The sequence below is a fragment of the Nanorana parkeri genome, unplaced genomic scaffold (genome assembly GCF_000935625.1).
Source record: "Nanorana parkeri isolate BGI_ZX_2015 unplaced genomic scaffold, ASM93562v1 scaffold97, whole genome shotgun sequence".
Classification (NCBI taxonomy): Eukaryota; Metazoa; Chordata; class Amphibia; order Anura; family Dicroglossidae; genus Nanorana; species Nanorana parkeri.
The window spans coordinates 1,934,820-1,960,175 of NW_017306365.1; the positions used below are offsets into that span (position 1 = coordinate 1,934,820).

Genomic DNA, 25,356 nt, shown 5'->3' on the forward strand with positions numbered 1-25,356 from the left:
TATATAACAGAACACAAAGTGGTTAGAAAGTATCATTTGTTTGTGTCTGTTAAAAGGTCAGTACACAAAGTAGCTGGCTCTCTCTGCATCTGCAACAGCTCATCCAAGGTCAAAGCATAACTTAGAAGCATTGCTTCTTTTCAGTAGCAATACACCGTGCAAGGAATATACATTTGTGTTCTTTTGTTGAAACAGTTATTACTTCTGTCTTGTTCTGAGCAGTAGCTACTTTGAAGGCTGATTTGTGAACTTAAAGGCATTTGTAAGGTTATCCAAGTGCAACTGAAGCCAAAACATTTTTAGTTTTGTATAGAGTGGAGAGGGATTAGAACCCCTGTCAGGTTATCATTGCTATCTGTGTCCCCATTAGGGAAATTCACTCTCTCTATTTGTCCTGGTGACCGTTATCACTAAAAGTGAACATGAAAGAACATCCAAAAATTTGGGTGGTCACCAAAACAGGAACAGATTTGAATTCTTCCAATGGCTATACTAGTTCTGATGATCCTACTCACCACCAGGGATTTCCCTCACTTTGGACGGATTGCTTTTCACTTCCTCTTGTGGCTGACAGGAAGTGAAGGGAAATCTCCCCAATAGGACACAGGTGGCAAAAAAAGAGATGACAGGAATTATAACCCTCCTTTACTCTATACAAAACAAGAAAAAAACTAAAAACCATTATACTTTCAGTAGTATGGTGACAGATTTTCCTACTCATACAAATACCTTAAAGTGACATTAAAGTAAAAAAAATTCCCTCCCCCCCAAATGCTAGTGTAAGGACTTGCCTTTAATGATGCCTCTTGATCCGATAGTCTTCTTCTTTCCTGTAGTTTTCAGTAGTCCCTCCAGCGTTGGTGCCGTTCTCTGATACAGTGCTGACTGCTGCGTCTTCTGTGTCCCACGGAGTCTGTGTGGATGCACGCTGCTGGGCTGCCTGCATTGACTTACCCTGCGTCTCTCATCTCCCGGCCGAAAATCCGAACTGCGCATGCGACCGCCCCATGATCCTTTGCGGCTGCCCGAGAATCTTCAGATCTTCGCATGGGAGCGTGTGTCGGAGACACAGGTAAGTTTAAATTTGTTTGGTGACTTTTTTTTTTAAATGTGTACTGCTTGCTAGCAGAAAATAAAAATGCAAAAAACCGTGAGGGTTTAAATACCCTTTCAAAAAAAGCAATTATTCAGCCATAAAACAATGAATGCCACATTAAAAGAAAGGGGTTCACTTGCGTGCACTTTATGATTGTCCTTAAAAGGGCTCTGCGCTAGTTTTCCTCGATTTTAATCAGATATAAGTCTCAACCAAGAATAAAACCATGTCCTATACTTAGATTACAATATAATGTAGATGTAGATCTATTTTTTGTTTTATTTTTAAATTATTTTTTTATTTATTTATCACCTTTTTATTTCATTTTGTTTTTCACCTTATTACCTTTTTTTTTTAATCACGTTTTTCATTTTTATTTCATTTTTTTTTTTACTTATCACCTTTTTTTTTTCTTTTTACTTAACTTTTGCCATCACAAAGCAGCTAACAAGCCACTATGTGAGAGCATTTGGAGGTGACAGGTTCTCTTTATGGATACATTAGGGGTCAATTAGGCTCCTGATGTCTGTCTCCCCTGTGCCTTCAACACAGACAATGATGGACAGGAATGTGCTTCATCTTCTGTTTATCAGAACTTCAGCTGACTTCTGACAGCTCTGATGCAGGAAACGCTGAGAGCAGCTCTTCATGCTTCAGTGATCAGAGAGCAGATCGGGGAAGGTACCTTACACAGTCTGCTCCTGCTCCATCCTAACACTGTTTGCTGAGGTACCACCTCATGCGTTGGTACCAAGTACCTGGAGAAAGTGGCCAACACTCTTCATGTTTATCCTTCCACCTGCTTTCAAGGCTGTTTAGAAACAGGTTCCTTATTCAAAATATGGTGGAACTGCCCAGTAAGCAAAACCATTTGGACACTCACCTACAGCCTCAATTCTACCTTACTAGAGTGCTCACTTCCAATGGATCCTTGGGTGACACTTCTAAACAGAAAACCCCTTACCTGTATCAGAACTGAAGCACATTTATTTACCCATATCTTCACTGCAGCTCGACAAACAGTTGCTAGATTGCACTTTGGCAATGATCGATGAAAAATGAACGGCACTAAAATAAGATAAAATCCGAAGCTTTTACAATAATATATTTGCTTTTTGAATTGCACTTCCCATTTTGCTAATGCATAATCTTGCTTATCTTACGATTGAGTAATGTTGAAAAAATCTGAAATATATTAAACTATAAAGCTACCCCTAGATATAAGAAAAATGTTTTATCTTTTTTGCTGAAAACAGATCAGAGAATGGCTACAGGTCTATGAATATGGCAGAAAATAAAGCTGATTATCATAGAAATGTATCATATGGAATAACTGCTGCTTGCTCTCTGATATGATCCCAGAAATGTATGTATACTCCTTTAAAAGAAACTATGGCCCAACCTTTTTTTGCCATAGTTCTCTTTAGGGTCACAGGAGGACATATACTAATGTCCTCCTGTGACCCCAAAAAGCACAGATCCGCACTGCGGCGGGCACTGATCCCGACAAAATTGTCAGGATCCACACCGCTGCTAGGCCTGCCTCATTAAAGTGTATACGCCTAGTCAGTGCTGGAGGAATGGAGAGGGGGGAATCCCTGTGGGGAGCGGCGACCGACACTCACCGCTCTATGCAGAGAGTTGATCGGAAAATGAGCGATCGGCGGTATGTAATCGATCAGTTCTCGATCAATAGAGCCGACGTGCGACAGCTTTATTAGCACACATCGGCTCTAATTATGGGGATAAGTGTATTTCACTCACCCCCATAATTCTCCTTTAAAACCATCATGAATGCCTGTTACAGAAAAATATCTTCTCATGTCTATACTGCTAGAAATCATGCTTTTTGTGTATTTAGCAATCACATGTGCAAAACTACCCTATACCCATTAAAGATCACAATACAGACAGACCTGCCTCATCACTAAAGATCCTATCTTATACAGTATAGCATCACTAGGATTTAGGCAAAAGCCAATAAACATTGGTCAATGCCTAAATGCAGGTGTGGGCTGCAGGTACTTAACAGAATATATTCAACTTCAGGCAAGTTTGTTAAAAGTGCCACCAGTGTTAATTTTGACGGCAAATTTCGATATAGTTTTAGTCATAGTCTTTTGATTAAAATGCCATTTCGTTTTAGTCATATTTTAGTCATCTGAATTGTTTTAGTTTAAGTCAACTAAATCTACAGTAGATTTAAGAATTTTTGTAGAATTTACAATCTCATTATGTAATTATGTACTTCTAGAGTAAACATCTGTTAACCTGTTATTACTGATGGTATTAAAGTTTGAACATGCAATACAGACACAGATTTCCCTGATCTTCAGTATATATTACATGTCTTTATCTTAAAATTAGATTAAACCAAGTCTTATAAAGAAACAATAATATGGAGTATTTTCGACAAAGGACCAGTAATTATATATCCATTGATTATAACAACATGCATATTGCATTCTTCATTCCTTCAAGCAGAATGCAACTCTAAAATATGAAAAACGATATTGGCTGTAAAGCCATTGCATATTACCTATTAGCTGTCCATTCAGGATGGAACCGGAAGTCCGAAGCGATTAGTACTGATTGGATCTCTTCCCAAATTGTCTCTCCCTAACATTTTAGTCTAGTTTTACTTAGTCGACTAAAATATCAATATATTTTTGCTATAGTTTTAGTCATCATAACTTAGTTTTTCTTGAGTTTTAGTCATGGAAAGATCATTGTTGATGAAAACTAAAATTAACACCTGTGCCACCTGTAGCAACCAGCTACAGGTGGCACTCAGAGCAGAAAGTTTGGTCAGGTGATGGTAGTATGTAAATCTATTGATTTCCTTTTATTTGCCTTTATTAAAGGTAGAAAGACAGGGAGAAAGAGGACTGTACAAGATGATACCCAAGTGTACACAGGTGAACAGTAAAAAAAGGGATCCCCAGAAGAGAGTGTGTCTGGACTTTCAGTAGGAAGTTATCCACCCATTTTACCCATTAGTCAAACTCATTTCTGTACAACAAAATACCATACAGAAGATAAGGTACATACTTGTAACCGGCTCAGCTCTTCTTGGTCCTTGTGAGAACTTGCCAGGCTTTCTGAGGATTTACTAGATAAAGGGGATAACTGCTCATAGTCACTAATCTGTCTGGATAACCGTATAATCACTTCATCTTTTGCTTGTATTGTCTCCATCATCATGTTGAGCTGCTCCTTTAAATTCTCCATGCTATGTTTAAGGTCCTCAGTTTGATGGTGAGGGCTCTCTTCCTCCTGAACTTTCCTCTCCAGCAGATGATTCAGTTCCTGAATTTGATCATCTTTTTGTTGCAGCAAGGTTGAGTAATCTTTAGAGGGCCCATCACTGAATGGGATGGAATGGTATTTATCGTACTGCGATGACCTCAGTGACTGCTGCAAAAGCTTTACAAGTTCCTGGTAAGAAAATAAGGAGAAACAATGTCTTACAGAAACTCACTTTACGTGATCAATACAAGAAAACCTAACCTAAACCTGACTCAACCTAAAGACCACTTATGGACTTAAACCCTTTGGCTACCAAAGCCATTTTTTGCACACACCTTAAAATGCATATTTTAGGCTTCCAAATTTGATCCCACCCAAAAAAAGTATTTTCTGAAGGCAGAGACCCTGTAGAATAAAATGGTGTCAGTTGCAATTTTTGTTTACCAAGCCCAAATTTTTAGTATAAAATACATTCCAATTTATTTTCGTACACAAAAATACAATACAGGTGAAACTCGAATAATTAGAATATCGTGCAAAGTTCATTTATTTCACTAATGCAACTTAAAAGGTGAAACTAATATATGAGAAAGACTCATTACATGCAAAGCAAGATAGTTCAAGCTGTGATTTGTCATCATTGTGATGATTATGGCTTACAGCTCACGAAAACCCCAAGAACCCCAAATCCACAACCTCAAAAAAGTAGATTATTACATGCAATCAATAAAACAAGGATTGTACATAGAACAATATTGGACCTCTGAAAAGTACAAGCATGCATATGTACTCAGTACTTGGTTTGGGCCCCTTTTGCAGCACTTACTGCAATTACTTTTGCACAATATTCTAATTATTCGAGTTTCACCTGTATATTACCCATTTCTGTGGGAAAATATAAAAGATGAGGTTGTGCCAAGTAAATAGATACCAAACATGTCATCCCTCAAAATTGCATGTGCCTGTGAATGGCAGAAAACTTTGGCACCCCAAAATGTCCATAGATGAAGCTTTAAACCCTTTAACTGCCACAGACATATGCCATATGTCAGCGGCATCAGGCCCCTGCAAGTATAAAACAAGAAAAAAAAAAAGGGAATAGGTTAAAAGCCTTCAACGTTAACTGTGAATAACTGCCCTACAACTATTGCTCTCGATCCAATGTAAGCCAACACGTGTACCGCAATTGTCATTTTCATACGTAGCCCCCTATGTGAAAGCATATTGCTGGTGACAGGTCCTCTTTAGGGAGACATCAGGGGTCTATTATTTCCATAATGTCACCTATGGACCTCCATGAAGCTGATCAAACACATATCGCGGCATTGGAATTACAGCTCAGACTGATACTGGTACACCGATACCCACCATGGCTGTCCTGGATCTGTAGCAAAAGCAACCTGAAATACGTGGGGGGGTGTCAGACAGGGGCAATAGCAGTGGGGGGAGGGAGTAACCTTGCTGGTGTCAATTCCACGGGAAGCCAGGAGTCAGCTATAAGAGCATAGACAAACTCCTGCAACCTGCAGCCATGGTCGTGGTACTTATGTCTGTGGCAGCAAACGGGTTCAAATATGTAAATCGGCAGCATATAGTTGCATAGAAGTGTCTATACACTTTTTATTGTATCAGGGGTACTCCATGCAAATATCTTAAATCAAAAACTAGGGTGTAGAAAACCCCAAATAGCCAGACCTACTAATTGTTTCAATGGTCTTTAGAAGTAGTTGTAAAGCAAACCTGTGCTTTGCCTATTTAGGACAAAGCACAGGTTTACTTAATTCGCCTACCCCCTCCATATACTCACATTTACTTCGCATTTACATTGTTCGGTTCAGTACTGACAGAAGAAGGAAATGCATGTACTTTCAGGTATGGAAGAGCATGTAGCTAACTAAAAGTAAGTATATGCTGCTCGGCAGAGTTACGTTAAAGTGATCACGTTATTTTACCCTGCCTGGGCAAAGCACATGTTCACTTTAATCTCTCTCTTTCCATTGGCTCTGCTTTTACTGTATATCATACTGAACAGAAGAATAACACTTCACGTAAAGGATTTTGTTGTAGATTGCAATTTAATCAATCTCAGGGTTTCCTTTGATACCATGGACAACCTCTAAACTAACAAGCAAACAATATTGGTTTAAAATGAGTAGCTGCAGAAGTCACTAACTAGAACCAGTTAACACTTGTTCCCGTTTCTTGTAGTTGACAGAGAAGCTAATATACAGGACCTGAAAAATGGTTGTATTTGTATCTCTCGGTTACATAGGCAGAATGAGGGACACTTCTACTGCTTAATAGTAGACAAGCTTTGTTACTTGTTCAGGCCTGCATGAAATGAAGGTAGACTACATTAACCCCTTCGTGACTGACGACGTACAGTGTACGTCGCCAGCATCGGGGCTGTTTAAACAGACTCCCAATTACTTCAAATCAATCCATGTACTTTCTCAGAGTGGCTGTTTGCTTTTATCGGACACTGGTTTGGGGGTCATGTTATGTGGTCAGCTTAGTTGTAGCTGGAGATTTGCATTATGAGTCCTATTAATATAGCATCATGAAAAGCTCAATGTATAACAAACTTCATAAAGTAATGTTCTCCTTCCTACCAACTAAGGATTCACTGCTCTGGGTCTATTAGTTAATTGTAGTATACGTTTTATATCACATACTCCAAAAAAAAAGGTGCAAACATGCAGAACACACAAGAGATCCAAATAAACTAATAAATAAATAAAAAACATGCAACTAAATTAATAAAAATCACGTATGAGTAGAAATGAGTCTCCCTTTAAAATGAACCTGTATTACATGATATATTTAAAAAGTAAATCTGCCTAAAAGCTAAAACTTTTATCAGCCACAAAATCCTCTCCTCTGCCCTAGTTTCACTTTGTTAGGTGGGCTTGACTTTCCGTAGCTCCATGGCTAAGCTCCACCAACAGCCATTGCACCAAACATTTAAGAGAAACATCTTCAGAGAATTGATAGTTATCTGAAATTGAGTCTTTCCTCAACAGCTATCTTGTTGGTAATAGGCACCCCCTGGCTGTGGCCAACTTGGGCAAAGGTGATGTGTGTGGGTAGGTTGGCATCTCTGGTTTGTTATCTACGTAAAGTAGAATGAGGTTTTGACAAGGATGTTCTTGCAACCTGTACATGTTAATAAAGATGCCTGTGCAGCTATTATACTGGATATTTAAATAACATTTTCACATACTGTCCTGTGGTACGTTATATTATGGATATGCTGTATTTTAATTTGTTTTTATTTTCTTTTGTTGTTTAAAAACAATTAGAAAAAATATCTGATTAAAAAATGTAAAACTAATTTAACAACGGCACAGAGGAGATTTTTCTTGAAAGAGCACTCTAGGTAAAAGGAAAGTGCACCAGTAGCTGCCTGCCCAGAGCCTTGCTTTGTCTGACTGAAGCTACCTACAGAACCATTCAATACAGGATGAGTGGCTGGTCTGAAACATTTGCTTGTGTGTGTGTACATTTTAGCTTAAGCTAATAAGCTCTGCAAACAACAAGATGTTTAAAACAAAGACCATAACAGATAGAGGTGAGCCTACAGCGCCACCTAGTAGCTAGACATTCATGGGCAACATTTTATATTTACCTATGAAAAAAAAGGAAGCCCTGACAATAATAAGGTAGTGTATGTGTAGATAGATGATAGATAGATAGATAATCCTCTATAAGACAACTGTCCCTCAAAGTAAGCTAAAGGATAAAAGTACTACTACGAACTACATCTATCCTTCTAATCCCCCCTCCCATCACACTTTTAAGAATAGGATTTACTTACCTAAAACAATTCTGTCTTAGCAGTGTGGAGTTTGTGGAGTGCCTTGCCACAGTGTTCAGGAAACTGGTACAGGCGTGCAGACATTTACTGAATTTTAATGGAGAGGCCACAAGCAGTCTGACAGACAGCCTCCTCATGGAAATAAATATGAGTGCAAACCGATGCCAACATAGCCCAGGACTTTTAAAGAGGGTTTACAATAACAAACACATACAATAGAAACTAAGGCCTGCTGCTTGCCTTTTACTGAACCTTACTCTTATCTTATCTGCACAGTAGCAATGAACCTTAGCCGGTACTGTCCAGTAGCGTAATCTCCTGCCCTATGGTGCTTACATAGTTCCAGCCATAACATCATCTGGCCAGAGGAGCAATGCGGAACATGAAGCCTATACAAATGGAACCACCTAACACCAATGCTGAGGGAAGAATTTCCTAAACCCACTGACACCAACAATGAAGCACTATTTCGCCCACTGATAGCAACAATTGGGCACTATTTTTCCCACTGATACCAACAATGAAGCACTATTTCACCCACTAATACCAACAATGGGGAACTATTTTTCCAATTTAATACCAACAACGGGGAACTATTTTTACCCTTTAATACCAACAATGTGGAACTATTTTTCCCCTTTAATACCAACAATGGGGCACTATTGTTCCCCTTTAACCCCTTCGTGACGGGAGACGTACACTCTACGTCCAGCCACAAAGGGACCAAATGACTCGTCACGTACACTGTACGTGACGAGTTATTTGCTGCACTAGAAGGCTGCTAACCGCTGAGAATCAGCGGTTACCTTTCAGTAATGGATGTCTAACTATCTAGAGATCCATTACTGAAAGGGTTAACCTTTTTCAGACACCCGATACCTTAATATCGGGTGTCTGAGAGTCACAGCAAAGCAGACACACATGTCGGCTTTTGCCGGCATTCTGACAGCTCGTATAGATCGAGAGATATCTCTCTCAAGCTATACTGGCTTTTTTTTTTTTTATCTTTTGACTTTCAAGAATAGATACAAAATGTTATGTATTAGACACATAATGTATCTATTCTTGAAAGTAGAATGTTTAAGTTTTCTGAAACATTCACTGACAGCTGAATCCTGAACTGCTGCAGGATCAGTGTCACTAACTTATTATCGGCTGTTCTGAAGTTTGAAGCAGCCTGATAATAAAAAAAATGTATTAATTTATCAAGCAGTAATAGTGAGATTAATTCACAATGACTGCCTGATATAATTAAATAAATAAAATTTGTAAGTATAAAAAAAGTGAAAAGTGTAAATAAATAAAAAAAAATAGTGAAAAGTGTAAAAAAATTTAAAATAAGGGACAAATAAATGAATGTACGTATTGCATTTTTTTTTTAGCTGTGCTGGTTTTGTTAAAAAAAAAAAATACTACAAATCAAAACTGGGGAAAAAGGTTTTTTTTTACGTTTTTTCCTCTTTTTTTATTTGTATTTGTCCTAAGTGAGGCGTTAGACACACATGTGATATAAATATATAGCCCTATCTGTCCTCTAAAAAACAATATATAATATGTGTGGGTGCACTTTGTAAGAAAGTATATTACTGACGTGGAAGAATCACACAGCAAAAATGTCAAAAGTGTGTCAGTCATTTACGAACAGAAACCAAAAACAAGCTCAGTCATGAAGGGGTTAATACCAACAATGGGACACTATTTCACATACTTATACCAACAATGAAGTGCTATTTTTCCCACTGATACCAACAATGAAACACTATTTTCCCCCACTAATACCAACGATGGGGCACTATTTTTCCCCACTAATACCAGCAATGGCGCACTATTTTTCCCCACTAATACCAGCAATGGCGCACTATTTTTCTTACCGATACCAACGATGGGACACCTTCTCTTAATGACACTTATGAAAGAAAACTATTTTTCCAACTGGCACCAATACTAGGGCACAATTTCTTCCACTGTTAACAACTGAGGCACTATTCCTTCTCCTGCTAACCAACAGTGGGACATTTTTTTTTTTACTCCCAATGACCCCTAACCCTGGGGCAATTTTCACTCCCAATAAACACAGTCTGGCCCTCCGACAATCGGAAAAACAGTGAACTGACCCATTGTTTAAAATGTTTTAGGACCTCTTGTGTAGGCCATTGGTGCAGCCCTAGGAAAGGCCTACAGAGGCTAATTAATTGAGACAAAGAGTAATGTGAAACATGCACTAAACCAATCAGAAATTATCTTCTAGTAAGGTATTGTATAGAGCACTTTGGTGTTTGATGTATTTCATCAAAAGGCACTGAATTCTATGTGCACCCAAAACACACAGAAAAATGTTGCAATCAGCACATAAAACCACACACAAAACCTTCCTGCAGCTGGGTCTGGTTGCCCTCACTGCTTAACGATTTATGCATGTCACAAGATTAGAGAGACTATGCTATAAAACACATCCAAAATCCTGAACACTTCCAAAAGGAAAAAGAGATACGCACACAACTCACATGATCAAGAAGCTATTTATAGCATTCAGACATAACAATATCCAGCTGGGGAAGAACATCTTTGGTAAATCCTTGCAAATGAACATGATTAATGGCTGAATATTTCCACTGGTTTGACCCCTAATCACAAGACACTGCTTCAGCTCACATTTCCTAAAATGTAACTTTCTTGCCAGCATGCACAGAAAAAAATTCCTGGAATAAAGTTTTCATTTTTCTACTTTGTGAGACCCTCAGCAGTGTACCAGCATGGACATCTGTACATTTACTTCTATCTAGAGAGCGGTACTTTATTTCCTACTCTTAAAGAACATCTGTAATGAAGCAAAATACCTGTATCAGAAGCCTACATTGGAAGCTGCCATTCCTTAATTCCTGGGTCACACAACAAATCCGTAGCAGTCAAACTGATTTTTCACTAAAGTGCCGAAGGATACAGCCATAGCTTCTGCTAATCGTCGGCTCACTTCGGCTGCCCAAGCCCTTTGGTTCAGCCAAACAGAAGGGCTGCTGTATGGGCTATGCACAATAGCCCGTACAGCAGCCGAACGCACATTCTTCGGCTCGGCTGAGCCGAAAATACAGCCAAAGCAGACAGAACGATCTGAAGAAGCAGACCTTTCTCTCCACAAAATGTAAACACATTTTTAAAAAAAACACGTTAATAAAAAAAACGGTGTCATACCCCATCCATACCAGACCCCTTTAGGTCTGATTAGGAAAGTTAGGAGGGACCCCAAGTAAAAAAAAAAAAAAAAAAGTGTGTGGCATTCCCCCCCAAAAGTCATACCAGTTATACTATTCACTTCAGCATACATGGCTGAAGTGAATAGCTGAACGGGGTTCGGCTCCCTTCACTTCAGCTCAGTTGTTCACTCGGCTGCCTTCGGCTTCCATGTGATGCTTAACACAAAGGTATTCTTCATGGCAGAGTCACTTAAAACATAGTTGTCACAAACACAAAGTAGAGGCAGCCATTTTGTTGGATCGCAGCCTATACCTTCACTAAAAATGATGTTACATCTGCAGCAAAAGACTTACTATATGACACTTACAACTCTAACATCTCCATCTTGTGATATTGTACAGTCCTCTATTTACAATTTATTATTATTAATAATAAAAAGGATTTATATAGCACCATGAATTTTTACAAAATAAAGGGGGGACAGTACAGTTACAAGATGGTAATGAGGGCCCTGATCGTGAGAGCTTACAATCTAAAAGTGAGGGGCTAGTGATACAAGAGGTAGTAGCCGTGAGAGGGTGATTTGATGGAGAAAGTAACATTTTAGTTGTTAAGTAGAGGCTTCCCTGAAGAGATGAGCTTTCAGGGATCACCCAAAGGTGGACAAAGTAGAAGATAGGTGGTCAGATTGGGGTAGGAAGCTCCAGAGAATGGGAGGGGCACTGGAAAAATCCTGGAGGCAAGCATGGGAGAAGGCAATGAGCGAGCTGGAGAGGAACCAGTTACAAACTACCATGGTAAAATGTGGCATGACTGCCAACAATGTGCCAAAATATTCAGACTTTTAAAACAGGCAAGCACAGATTCATACTGCATGAGCTCAGAAGTAAAGGTCCACACACATAAATGTCGTGGTGCATGTGCCCTGGATGTGGTACATCCTTGATTCATGACTACACTAATTATCACATGATCTCCCCGTACAGAATGTGGTGTGTATATCTGTATGTTTTCATCAGGGACATTGTGCCTCCCAAAGACTGCTGTCAGTCAAATGCACACTTTCAGTCCCCATTCACACCAAGGAGGAATTGTTTTTGTGCGTCTGTACGTGGTTCAGCATGCGTTTTTTTGCATGTTTGGCAAATTTTTACGTGCATGAAGACGTGCGTTTTGACTGGAAGCTCAAGAAACATTAAGGTCAGCGTACAAACGTGCAAAAACATGCACGAAACTGTGCAACATGCTTCTGCCACACATTTCCTGGCGTTTTCATTGAAGTCTATGGGGGGAAAAAACAAGCTTGAAACTGCCAAAAAAAGCTCATGTATTTTTTTTCTGCGTTTTTGCTGCTCAGATGTGAACAGAGGCCATCGAAAATCATGGGATTTATTGTTTTGGGCGTTTAAAACTGCTTTTCAAAAATGCTAAAATATTAGTGTCTTTTGACCAAAATGGTCCTTGCGGGTACAGGTGGAGTGTGTATTGTATAGACATTGTGGCCTGCACTGGGTCGTACACTAGAACTAGGGTTCTATGCACTCTGTAAAGGACTGTGTGATATGTTGATGCTGTATAGAGTAAATACATAAAATAAAAATAAGTAATAGTATATATGCAACTAACCTTTTGGCTGTTCAGCTCCTGCCTTAGTCTTTCCAGCTCCCCCTGCTGGTTCTGAAGCTTTAGCTGAAGGTCAAAGTCAACTTTTGAGTCATTTCCTGGTACAGACTCCACAGGAGAATTATCCAAGATGCTTGAATTCTTATTAAAATGTGATAATGGGCGCTTGACTTTTGCAGGGAGGCGTGGAAAATCAAATGGGAAAACCATTCCTGGTAAAATAAAATGAACACAAAGAACAAATGATTAGTTTTGCTTTATTTCATAATCGTTAAAAGTTTAACAATAATCATAATCTGAGCGGAAAACTATAATGTACTTTTAGAGAGCGCACATTTTGAGTTATTATTAGTGTTCACCTTACATACACTGCAATCTCCTTAAGTCCAATTTTACATACATTACAAAAAAAAAAAAAAAAACTGTTTGTATTTTTCTTTCATACATTGCTATACCATACAGAATCATTTGAACAAATTTTCCAGACCAAGAAAGTTGACTGGAGGCACGGACAGGGAGGGGGCGGGCCCATCTGGCACTACCTCTAGATAGGCAGAGCCCGCTGTCAATCAGCCAGCGGGGTGGATCCCGACAGTACTGGTGGGATCCTTCATGGCTACAGCACTCTCAGCATATAGCGGGCAATAGTCCGCTATATACTGAGTTTTGGGTCATGGGAGGACATATACCAACGTCCTCCCGTGACCCAAAACTCAGTATATAGCGGGCTATTGAAGCGAAAAAAAGGTTACCCCCATAGTGCTCTTTCAGGATGTATCAGCACAGCACGGTGCAATGCAGCTGTACTGTGTTGCACCACACTGTAAAAAAAAAAAAAAAAGTACAGCATGACATACTGTAGTCCAAACAAGGAAAATTGCCTTGTATACATATTAGGGTTGCACTGGAAAAAGCGGCCAGCGGAACCCTCAACACTTTGTGTGAACGAGCACCCACTGTTAAAATTTTGTTCGTTCAGATAAGAAATGAGAACATTTTTTAACCTGGGCCTTTGATTTTTTTTTCCCCATGGTCAAGAAACAATTGTTGATTTGTCCACATATACTATTAGGAAATTGAACGAAAGTTCCATACATTTTCTAACAATATTCTACTGATGTATAGCCAGCTTTACATTGGGAGAAGGGTAAACATTGTATAGCACAGTAAATAAGTATGAGCAAATATGGCTGCCCCAATGTACATATAGTTACCAATTATACAGCGTAACATGAATTTAAAAAAAAGAACAAAAAAAATATCAGTCAACATGCTTTATCTGCATTTATATTTCCATCTCTAGTGTAATCTATTATATGCCATAAGCAAATGCAATGTGTTTACATGCAAGAAAGAGAGGAGACAGTTCAATCGGCACACATTTGCAGTACAAGCGTGCAGATGCATCTGAAAAATGCACATACATGTACATGAAATCAAAGAATAACAATGTTGTAATACCAGAGTAGGGATATGGAAGTCAGCAGAGGAATTTACATACATGTGCATGGCATCAAAAAAAGAGCACATATATGGAAACCAGCTACAGATTTCCCACATATATACATGGCATCAGCGAATAATATTAAGGAGACTAGCAAAGGTCTGTCAGGCACCCTGCTGCTCCACCTCACAACAATGCAGGCTTGCTGGCTGAGAATTGTGCACTCTGAGAGGTGGAGTGTGACCTTGAGTATTTCCATATCAGTGTTCAGTATTGTTGCAGTTGGATCCTCTGCTCTCCTGGCACTACTGCAGCTCTACAGCTGCCAGTTTTGCTTCTTGCACTGCAGCAAGCAAGCAAAGTTCACATCTGCAGACCAGAGAATGGGAGCTGTGTCAGCACCAGTAGAGCAGAGAAACAGAAAAGAAGACACTGCTTTTCATCTTTTCAACGGAATGGTGGTCCTGACAAATGGAGGGGAGGGGGGAGAGAGGTGAGGTGCCATGAGGTAGCTGCAGGCTCCTGGGGGGCGAATGCTGAAAATCAGGGTGCTGGGGGAGGGGCTGTATATGGTGGAGCAGGATCGTCATCCAGTGGTTTTTCAGATTGTAACAGTAAAAAGATACACTCATATGTCTTTATTAGTTTCTTCCTTGGGTTAATTTTAGCATATAAAAGGGATTCTATGTCCAATCACGTGCTCTTTTTACAGTGCCAGAGGGTGGATAAAAAATAATTTGGTGTCTCATAACTGGATAGATACAGGAAAGGTTAACAGGAATAAAAACAAGAGGCAGTTAATAGGTGATATAAGAGCTATGCGTCTGGTTTCTTTCTCTCCCTCTCATATATAATTTCATACCTGGATTTTTTTGTCCTGCTTCCATTGAAGGTCTCTTCCTCTCCTCATGTAGGAGTGATTCCTCAAGTTCTTTAACAGTGGGATTCAGCAGTTCCCATTCCTCATTTGTGTAGAATGTACTCTTTCTGGTTTCATGGCCACTTCTGCCAGGTCTAAAGTTCTGCACAGAGTTTCTAGCAAAGAACAACAAGAACACAAAGTCAATGTGACTAGAAAGTACAAAGACGTGTTTCCAATACAGTCTTTACTCGTGTAACAAAAGTACATGCATTCAGAACCCCAGTGGAAAATTATTTTTGCAAATATATGGGCAACAGAGATTGAAATAGAGGTTAAGCAATACCCTGTTTCTACCAAGATGGCGCCTCTATACGGAGACACAGTGCAGAACAACAACAAATGAAAAAGATAGCTTATCGCACTCCTCACCGTAAAAAAAAACACAAAATTGAATGGGGGGGGGGTATTTGGGTGCTTGCATTGACCGTGGATGGCGCCGCCACTCAGTACAAAAATAGATAGATGCCACCAGCACACCAACAATATCAAAGTCCAAAAGGGTCATTTATTGGAACGTCATCTCACCAAAACTAGCGCTTTCGGGGCCATGCAGGGTCCCCTTCATCAGGCTCAGCAATGACCTGATTGCTGAGCCTGATGAAGGGGACCCTGGGCGGCCCCGAAAGCGCCAGTGTAGGTGACATGACGTTCCAATAAATGACCTTTTTGGACTTTGATATTGTTGGGGTCCTGGTGACATCTATCTATTACAGTGCAGAACAAGGCACAGTAGATCAGTAATGGAGATCAGCTGCATGGAGCCAACAGACAATACTGGTGACAATTCCTTAGCATTCTGTCCACCTTTTTTTTAGGGCGTTCATCTTCCAGGAGTTCAGTTACCCCTGAAGGATGTTTGTTTTTAAATTATGAGAAATACTGTACGATCAATATACAATAACAGGCTCTATTCACAAACTTTTGCAGGGGTTAAGAGTCTTTAATCTTAGCCACATGACTTATTTTTAATTCTCTTAGGACTCTGAAAACAACTGTCACTTTTACAAAAATAATGATCCTTTTCCTGGTTGATAGTTTTAATGAACTGAGCCTAACGTAGATGGAAGGAAAGATCTAGAAATGACTATGCATGAAGTTGTCACTTGACCTAATGACAATAGGTAGACTGCTTTTGGATTGCCAATTCAAGTTTATTTCATAGCAAGAAAAAGAACAAGTATCTTTTTTTTCCAAACAGGTGGTCACATACGGTCAGTTATATGAACAGCAAGTTACCATTATCCACTTACTATGAGTAGTGACTCAAAACCGCAGTAACAAATTCAGCTCTAAAAAGAGTTATGACACAGGAAATGCACCGTGTGACGATAAGGTACACCACATAGCTGTCAGCACTTCACAAAAGCCTGTCTCAGGTTTGGAACTATATGCTTGATTTCTACATGCAGAAAGGAAATCAGCCTCACATACCGTATATAGCAAAATATGGGAGCCTCACTTGCAAGTCAGCTGCAAAACGAGAGATTACAAAACCTCCTGAACTGTGTTGAAACCCAAAAAGGCAAAGATTAGACTTTTCGAAGGAAATTGGTGATATGATGTAAAACCCCTAAAAACACAGAGGTATGCACTGTGCCATATAGTCTATGTAAACCTATTAAAATCCCATATAAGCTTTAATAGCAATGTGATTTCAAAAGTCATATTTAATATTACTAAATCTGCAGCTTTTGTTACAATCATTTCTGCTGATCCTCCCATGAAGGTCAATGTGTGGGCACTTCCTGTTATAGGGTGACAATATTCTTTCACTGTCAATTGTGCTTCTGCGTCCTCATGTCGAAACGCTGTGGCTGTTTCAGCACACATTTCCAAGGCAAAGTAAACTGTAGTCACTTTCCTCCCTGAAACATCTCATGCAGTCATCACTGGAGTGGCTGTAAAGAGCCTGCAAGCGATCAACAGCACTGAGATGCCACCAAGGGTTAAAAAAAAGGTGTTTTTTTTTTGTTTTTGTTTTTTAAATGGCAATGGTTTCTGATGCACAATACTTCCGCTCACTAAATGCTCATTAGTTATGATTTACATTTACGTAAAGAAAGTTTTTCAACAAAAAGTGTGGGACTACATACTGTGGAGGCAGACAGACATGTTCACATACAGAGATCTTTCCTGGGAGCTTCCTAGTGACAAATGGCGCAACTCCTGCAAAGCCTCCTCATGTACAGTGATCTATGTGCTCACCCCCCTAACTAGTCATCCTCACTTTTGGTGTTTCAGTAGGGCAATGGGTTGGACTGACCAGTGCAATCAGATTCATCTTGGTTCTGTTTTCCAGTAAATGTGACTATGGCTTTCTGGATTCAGCAGACACATGATACCTGATATCGTTGCTCCACTGTCTGAGCAGGCCTTGCACTGCAGCTGTATGCCCAGAGCTATGGTCCGAAGTCTGGTCACCAAGTACACCTGGACACATCTCAACCGCAAAGTGGTTCCGAGCTCTCTCTGCAGCATCATTAACATTCGGCACACTGGTATTGTCTGCAAAATCAGTGACATCATTTAACCAACACACATATATATATATAGTCAAGTATGTATTTTCATTTATGTACCCATGATTTGTAAAGTTACTGGTGAAAAAAAAAAAATGTATTATTATATTTTGGTAAGCAAACCTCAAAGAAGAAATTCAGAAGTTCCATATTTCCAAGAATGTTCAGCAGATAGCATGATGCTCTGAACCTATTTACCTGCCTGAAATCAAGTACTTATTGGGAGGAAAGCCGCAGTCAGCTACCTGCCATCTTCCTGTCCTGTCTACTGGTCGCCGCTACTACTACTCCTATTGTGTAGAAGTGGTTGTCCCTACTACTAGCCACTCATTATACCCCTTTTCTGTTGTCCAGACCTGCCAGTCTTCTGAGTATAGGCTGGATGAGATGTTTCTTCACAGATGACAATGCTGATGTCCCAACTGACAGTATGGTGGCATATCATGCCATACTTCTTCACAGGGTGTACAGTACTGGTGCATAGTGTATGGGTGCTAGGGGACCAATTAGTGGCCACATTTTAGCATGGTCCCTCATAAGCAGGTAATACAGCTTTTTTGGCAGGATCACCAGGTCCATTTCTTGATACAGGAGGCCACATATAAAACAAGACTACCCGGAGTGTTATATAGTATCAGATTGCTAATTATTTTCATTCTGGTGTTAGCCTAGAGTTCCAAGCTGATGTGCTGGAAGTTCAATTATAAAAATAAAAGCTTGACATAGCAAGAGATAGAATAGTAGGCAGAAATGCACACCATGTCAAAATGCATGTGGTAGGGTTAACATTTTCTTCCTTCCTCTTTTCTTCCTAATATATTTATGCTTTCACACGGTTCTCTTCCCCATATACACTAACCCTAACAGAGTGAATCCTTGCAGACTGAGTATGTACATTCCTGACAATGCTCCAGCATACAAAACATGCATACCACTGTTTTGATCAAGAAAGATAAAACCAGAACAAGTTTAGTGTTTTTTGCATTCTTAAAACACGCAAGCCTGACTATATATACAAAACAGGTTTTTGTGTAGTCAGATTGTGTTTCTTTGGTCACTGTCCCTTAAAACAGAACTCCAGGAACTTTTTTGTATTAACCCCTACAGTGGGGCTAACTCACACTGCAAGGGGTAAGTGCTCATTTGCGTCTAGGTTCTAAAAACCCAAAGATATACTAACCCAAAGTTCCCAGTCGGCCAGCTGTCACGGCGCTCCCTCCAGCCTGTCCCCTCTTCCCCCGCAGATTTGAATGTTCCCCAGCGCTCTCCTGTTTATACACATGATTATTTACTGGACCTTAGACCGCTGCAGAGGAGGGGGAAGAGACATTCCAGAAGAAGCCGACTCCGCTTTGGGTCAGTAATTCTTTGTTTTTTTTGTTTTTTTTAAACTTAGACAAAAACAAGCAGTTAACCCTTGCACTTACGGTGGTAGCCCTACTGCAAGGGTTAATGTAAAAAATTCCTGGAGTTCAGCTTTAACTATTTGTTTTTCATTGTCTGCGTGACCCGAGTGTTCCTTATATCTGTAGTAAACAACGTGGCCAAGCAGCTCCATTTTTGTATTCTAAAAAATAACAATCTATTAATGTGGTGTTTGGTTTCAGGGAAATGTATCAACCTAGGCACTTTTCAAAAGCGGAATTTCTTTGTTACAGAACCTGCATTATAACAAGGACTTGAAAAATTCAACCTCCCTGACAAAAACACATAGGGGTCTGTTTATAAACAATTTGCAGGGCCCTTTGCCCTGCAATTATCTGTGGACATTTGTTTTGTTTGAATAATGGCAAAAACAAACATTCTTAATATATTTTCCTTTCAGGGTGAATGTATTGTGGTGTAATACTGCATTATGGCCACTAAATGGAGCTGAAGAGCATCGCATATACTTACTTCCAATGCTCCTCAGCTCCATCTAGTCGCCATAATACAGTATTACATTACAAAACATTCAACCTAAAAAGAATATATATGAAGAACATTTATTTTTGCCATTATTCGCACGAAACAAATGCTCACAGATATTCACAGGGCAAAGGGCCCTGCAAATTGTTTATAAATAGACCCCATGATGTACTTATTCTGTGTAACTTCTGTGAGTTTTTCTTTTTTCAGGCGTGTGTGCACAGGCACTAGGGAGTGTCTATGTTGTCAGCAATACATCAAATTACAACTATTCAAATTACAAAACAAAGGACAAATTTAAATAACTTGAGACTACATGGAGCCCAGATCATTCTTGTGAACATGAAGCTTGACACTGAAGGTAAACTGCCACATGAACAGTACTGTGAGGAGCACTTGGAGAGAAGTAATATCTTCAGAACTGAAAACAACCATACCTGTTAGTACCTGCTATAAAGAAACTTTATAAAACTGACAAACAAGACATCTGAAAGAGTTACAGGATTATTTCTGGAAACCTCAAAACCATAGTAATCCAGTTAAATGGCTTCAATGTAAAATCCTAAAATAAAAGCAATCACAGCTTACTTACCTATACTTTCCTTGGCCACCAGTCCAGCTGGGCCTTCCAGAGCCACAGTGTTCAGTATACTGTCTCTCTTTGATGTGCCAGGGACGTTGCAATACTCCCAGCGTTTCTGCTGCAATTCCTGTAACCAGTAGGCCATGGCCTGCCTATTAGAAGCCTAGAGATTGAAAGGTGATAATATTAATGCCCGTCTTATATTTAAAAGTAAACTAGTGCTTATCATGAGGTCTCTCTAACTATGGCCTAAACGGGGCGTTTGTACTCGCTGCGAAATGTAATTCACTGAGGGACATAACAGATTGCTAAAAGCAGCTTCTTTTCTCTATGCTTTACACTTGACATACTGCAAAGCTGTCTAAGAGGTACTCAAGAAGAAGATTTAAGAAAAAAAAAGATGCTTGCTGTCAAAGGACTCACAGAGAACCCTGTTGAAGTACAATGTGACCATAAATGGGTTAACTTGGTTTTTGATGGATCAGGCACAAACAATAAAGCTGCTGAACTCAATGTCTCATGGAGGAAATGAAAGCCAACAATCCGTCCCCATTTAGAACCACAGAGAGTCAGATGTACGGTCTATAAAATGCATGGTTCTAGGAATGAGAGGGAAATGGTCAAACCGATGTCCTCATTAGGATGGAATTCCCTGGCCATCTTGGGAAAGAATCTAGCAGGAAGTGAGAACACTGATTTGCCCTAGTGGAAGATCAGAATTGAAATAAACAGTTACTGCCACAGTAGCAGAAAATTACATATAATCTGTGGAATATCTGTAAAAAATAAGTCAAGGCAACTGAAAAATACAGCAAGTCCAGTTGCCTTGACTTATTTTTTACAGACATACCCTGACCTGGATGAATGAGAACCTTCACAGACATAATCTGTGGAACCTCTGACAAAAAGAAAAGAGATGAAGCTTTTTTTAAGTAGTCCAGAAAAAGACCCAAGGACATCCTCGCCAACTGGAGAGACCATCAAAGAACCATAGGCTAAACTTTGCAGTCATTTAGCAAAACTGTATGGAAAAATGGCCCCTGAAGGACTCTAAGAACAAATGGTCTATGTTTGACTCTGTGCTAGCTATACTGCCTCAAGAGTTATTGTGATGTCCACTACTGGTATATAGAGATATGGGGGATGCCTTGTTCAGCTGTGACTGAACCTAAGGTTGTTACCCAGTCTGAGAGGCTTCAGGCTAGATATGAGAATTCTAACAGGAGTATGCGATCAGATTATCCTCTAGGACTGCGGCTCTGGGGTTGCCAGGCTAAGGGATTCCTTTTTGAGTGATAGCAACTATGGCAAGAAAAAAAAGAAAAGAACATAACATATTTTATATATCAGAAGAGAAATCCAAATCAAATCAATATTTGGTGTGGCCACCCTTTGCTTTCAAAACAGTTTCTGTTAACAGATTCTTATAGGTACAACTGCACACAGTTTTTGAAGGAACTCGGCAGGTAGGTTGTTCCAAACACCTCCACTATCCTGAAGATCTGTGGTTAGTTCTCCAACATGTTTGGAACACCCTACCTGCCGAGTTCCTTCAAAAACTGTGTGCAAGTGTACCTAGAAAAATTGATGTGGTTTTGAAGGCACACCAAATATTGATTTGAATTTCTCTTCTGTTCATTTACTTTACATTTTGTTTATTGATAACAAATAAATTATTAACACTTTTATTTCTGAAAGCATTCTTACGTCACAGCATTTTTTTACAACTGCCTAAAACTTTTCCACAGTACTGTATATGAACTACTCGCCAAGTAAATAGAATAGACATAACCAGGAACTGACTCCTGTTTGCTAACTGTGAAAAATTATTTATTTCATAGTTTGCCTGACCCCAAGAATGCACAATGATTTCACAATGTCCTAAAGTCCAATACAGTATTTATTAACTGCTTCCTGTTATGTATCAAAATGAATTCCCGTAAACAAATTGATACTGAATGTATTTGTTTTTTTACAGAACTTTGTTTTTTGCCCAGAAGAGGCTATTGTTACAAGACTTCCTGTCTTGTATAGTCAGACTCTTCCCTGCAAAGAAAAGGGAGCATGTTAAATATCTTCTTTTTTGGATTCTTAGAAATCAGATGTAAAATGTCTGAGTCATATACAATTTATATTTAAATTAAAAGCAATGATGACACATCAACAGGCACAAAACCAGATGGTCGTGGAAGTATACATGCGTTCTACAAGTGGCCATACAATAGTAAGAATATCATTTTATGTAAAACTGCAAAATCACAATAATCTCCTTTTGTACGCATACAGACATACAACAGCAGCCAAATGGAGACAGAAACGGGTGTCACTAGTAGGTGACCGGTGGACAAAAATGGTCTCCTATATTGTCCACCTATACAGATATAGTAGACAGAAAAAGATAACCCAGTGCTCCCAGTTTATGCTTCATATGCAGTCATGGGGAGGCTGCTTCAAAACACACTGAACAGTGTATGTGCATGTTGGCTGGAAGCCCTCGAGGATGTGATCGCTGTGCAATTCTCGTAAATGTACCTTTAAAGCTGGATAAGCAAATATTGTCTAAATATTAGAGATATGTGTATTGTTACTTGAATATTGGTGAGCTTTGTGTATTTCTTACAGATCTGTGCAGTAATCCAGTGTGAAATGTTACCTCTGTGTAGGAGCTTCCTGCTATCAAGACCAGTAACTTCTGCTCTCTCTCCTTGTGCAGGGTGACTGGTTTTGTATACACCCTCTCCTGTTGTTTTCTACAGGCAGCCTGTAGTCAGAGCAGGGGCTTGCAAAGACATTTGGTGCCCACAAAGTGGATTTATATCCTTTTTGGCTATTGAGGAATATATTTAAAGGAGAACTATGAGGTGAGAGAAAATCACTCATCCTCATAGTTCGAGCCGACATGTGACAATGAAACTGTCACACGTCGGCTCAATAGATTTAGAAGTGAGCGAACACATACCGTCGCTCGCTCACTTCTTGATCATCTCCCTTCAGAGAGCGGTGACTGTCAGTCACGGCTCCCGGCAGGGATTCCCTCCCCGCTCCGATCCTCCAGCGCTGACTGGAGGAACGGACGGGGGAGGGGGCGGGTACAGCTGGCTCTGCCTCTAGATAGGCAGAGCCAGCTGTCACTCACGCAGCTGGCTGGATCTCAACAGTAATGTCAGGATCCGTACTGGCTGTGGCGGTCTTAGTATACCGCAAGCAGTAGCTTGCTATATACTGAGCTTTGGGTCACAGGAGGACGCTAGTATATGTCCTCACATGACCCTTAAAAGAACTATGGGGAAAAACACTTACCCCATTAGTTCTCTTTTAAAGTAACAGATTCAAGTCCATCTTTAAAGTACCACTATACAAATAAATTTGAGAAATGTTGCTTGTAAGTTTGGATATAATGAAAAATGTAACTGTATATTAATATCAGACGACAATAAGGTTACACTTAGCTCTAAACTGTCAGCCCTTAGTAACATACTTAACAAATACTGTGAATGTAACTTTAATGTAACTATAACTCTAGTCCCAAATAAAAGTGTACGTCCAAAGCTTTTTTTAAGTTTTGGATAGAATAGGAAAGGATAAGAACCCCTGTAAGGTCTTACTAACATTGGGGATCCTTTAGGAAGATTTCTCCTCATTACTAATGAGGACCCTTGCTTGTTACCCAAGCCTGCTCATAACTGTGACTGCAATCAGTTGTGGAGAGGCGCATTCCCCACCCTGCAACTATACGTCACAAAGGGGCAAAGAATGCCCCGCCACTGTTTAGGGCAGGAGGGCGAAGTGGACATCGCAGTTTTGTGCGGGCTTGGGTGAATTCACATGAACTGGGTTCGCACCAAGCCAAGGCTCACCTCTACTCATTACTGTCCCACCATAAACCTCTCTAATGGAGCCACAGAGCAATAAAAACTCAACAGAGGTTCTAATACTTTTTACAAAACTTTAAACAAAGTTTTGGCTGGAGTTACAATTTAAAACTTTATGCTGACAAAAAAATATGGCCAATCATCTTGCAACATAACATCGCCATTTTACCCTGAGGATGGAAACCCGTCCAGAGCTACGGATCTCAAACTGGCCTTCTTCCACCTCCATGTCATAGCTGAAGGAAGCATCTCCAATATCTATATATCCCAGGGACTGGGCATCATTAGGGCTCTTGAAGTAGTAGAGGTAGCACTTCCGAGGGTCAAAGACAAACCAGCGGTTCTTGAAGCTCCTCAGGGGCCCTTTCCCTGACAGCTTTGCCAAATTGCCGCAAAGTTTAGCTGCTGGTTCTTTGGTAGCTTCTCCAGTCAGTGAGGATGTCATAGGGTCTTCAGCAGCTTGGTCCTGGCTGCTTCTTCTGTCTTCCACACCTGGCATATCTATTTGATCTGTCACCAGTAAACATTACCATCAGGGTCAGTATCCTGCATCCAGGTATATGTCATTGGACGGTTCTGATGACTTCCAAGGCAAGTCTGATAGCTCAGCCTCATCTACTGATTGCTCTCAGACCCAACTCTGGGGATCTCTTATCTTACATTTGTATCTGTGAGACAATACTTCCATCTACAGAAAAAACTGCTTCCTGCCTTGTGTTGTAACAGCTGCCTCTGGTTTGCATTTCTTGCGTGTTGCACCCAGTTTATATCCTGCCAGCACACACATGTGCTCACAATGTATTTCCTCTCAGTCCTCATGCAGCTCACACTATGTAGAGTCTCAGCTTCATTGCAAGCTGTGGAAGTATCATTCAGGGTCTACGCTGGCTACAATTCGTCTCCCCGCTGCCCAAACTCCTGAGCTAGCTCTCCACTCGCCCTGCGCTGCATCCCATGACTGACCGCTGACACCACGCTTGACGGGAGTTGTAGTCCACCCTCCGCCGATACGTTCGCTTTGCAGCGCAGGGAAGACTTCAACTCCCGGCATGCACAGCGCTCGCATTGTAAACCATGCGAGAAGGGGCGTGGGCTTCACCTCTATAAAATAAATATATTAATGCAGTTTCC

General features: G+C 40.1%; 1 protein-coding gene across 2 annotated transcripts in view; it reads right to left on the reverse strand.

The window, feature by feature from the left end:
- The window catches only part of TBC1D2B (TBC1 domain family member 2B), a 44,799-nt gene extending 19,925 nt beyond the window's left edge, over positions 1-24,874 (reverse strand). The window contains exons 1-6 of one of the 2 annotated variants that reach the window (XM_018552768.1): positions 24,395-24,874; positions 20,369-20,516; positions 17,686-17,848; positions 15,284-15,456; positions 12,981-13,189; positions 4,148-4,534 (exon numbers count right to left, since the gene is read on the reverse strand). In XM_018552768.1, the coding sequence (XP_018408270.1) occupies positions 4,148-4,534; positions 12,981-13,189; positions 15,284-15,456; positions 17,686-17,848; positions 20,369-20,516; positions 24,395-24,724 (1,410 nt within the window). In that variant the 5' untranslated portion in view covers positions 24,725-24,874. Of the gene's footprint in view, positions 1-4,147; positions 4,535-12,980; positions 13,190-15,283; positions 15,457-17,685; positions 17,849-20,362; positions 20,517-24,394 lie in introns of both variants that reach the window. The other variant, XM_018552767.1, reaches the window with a different exon arrangement.
- Positions 24,875-25,356: the final 482 nt, after the last annotated feature.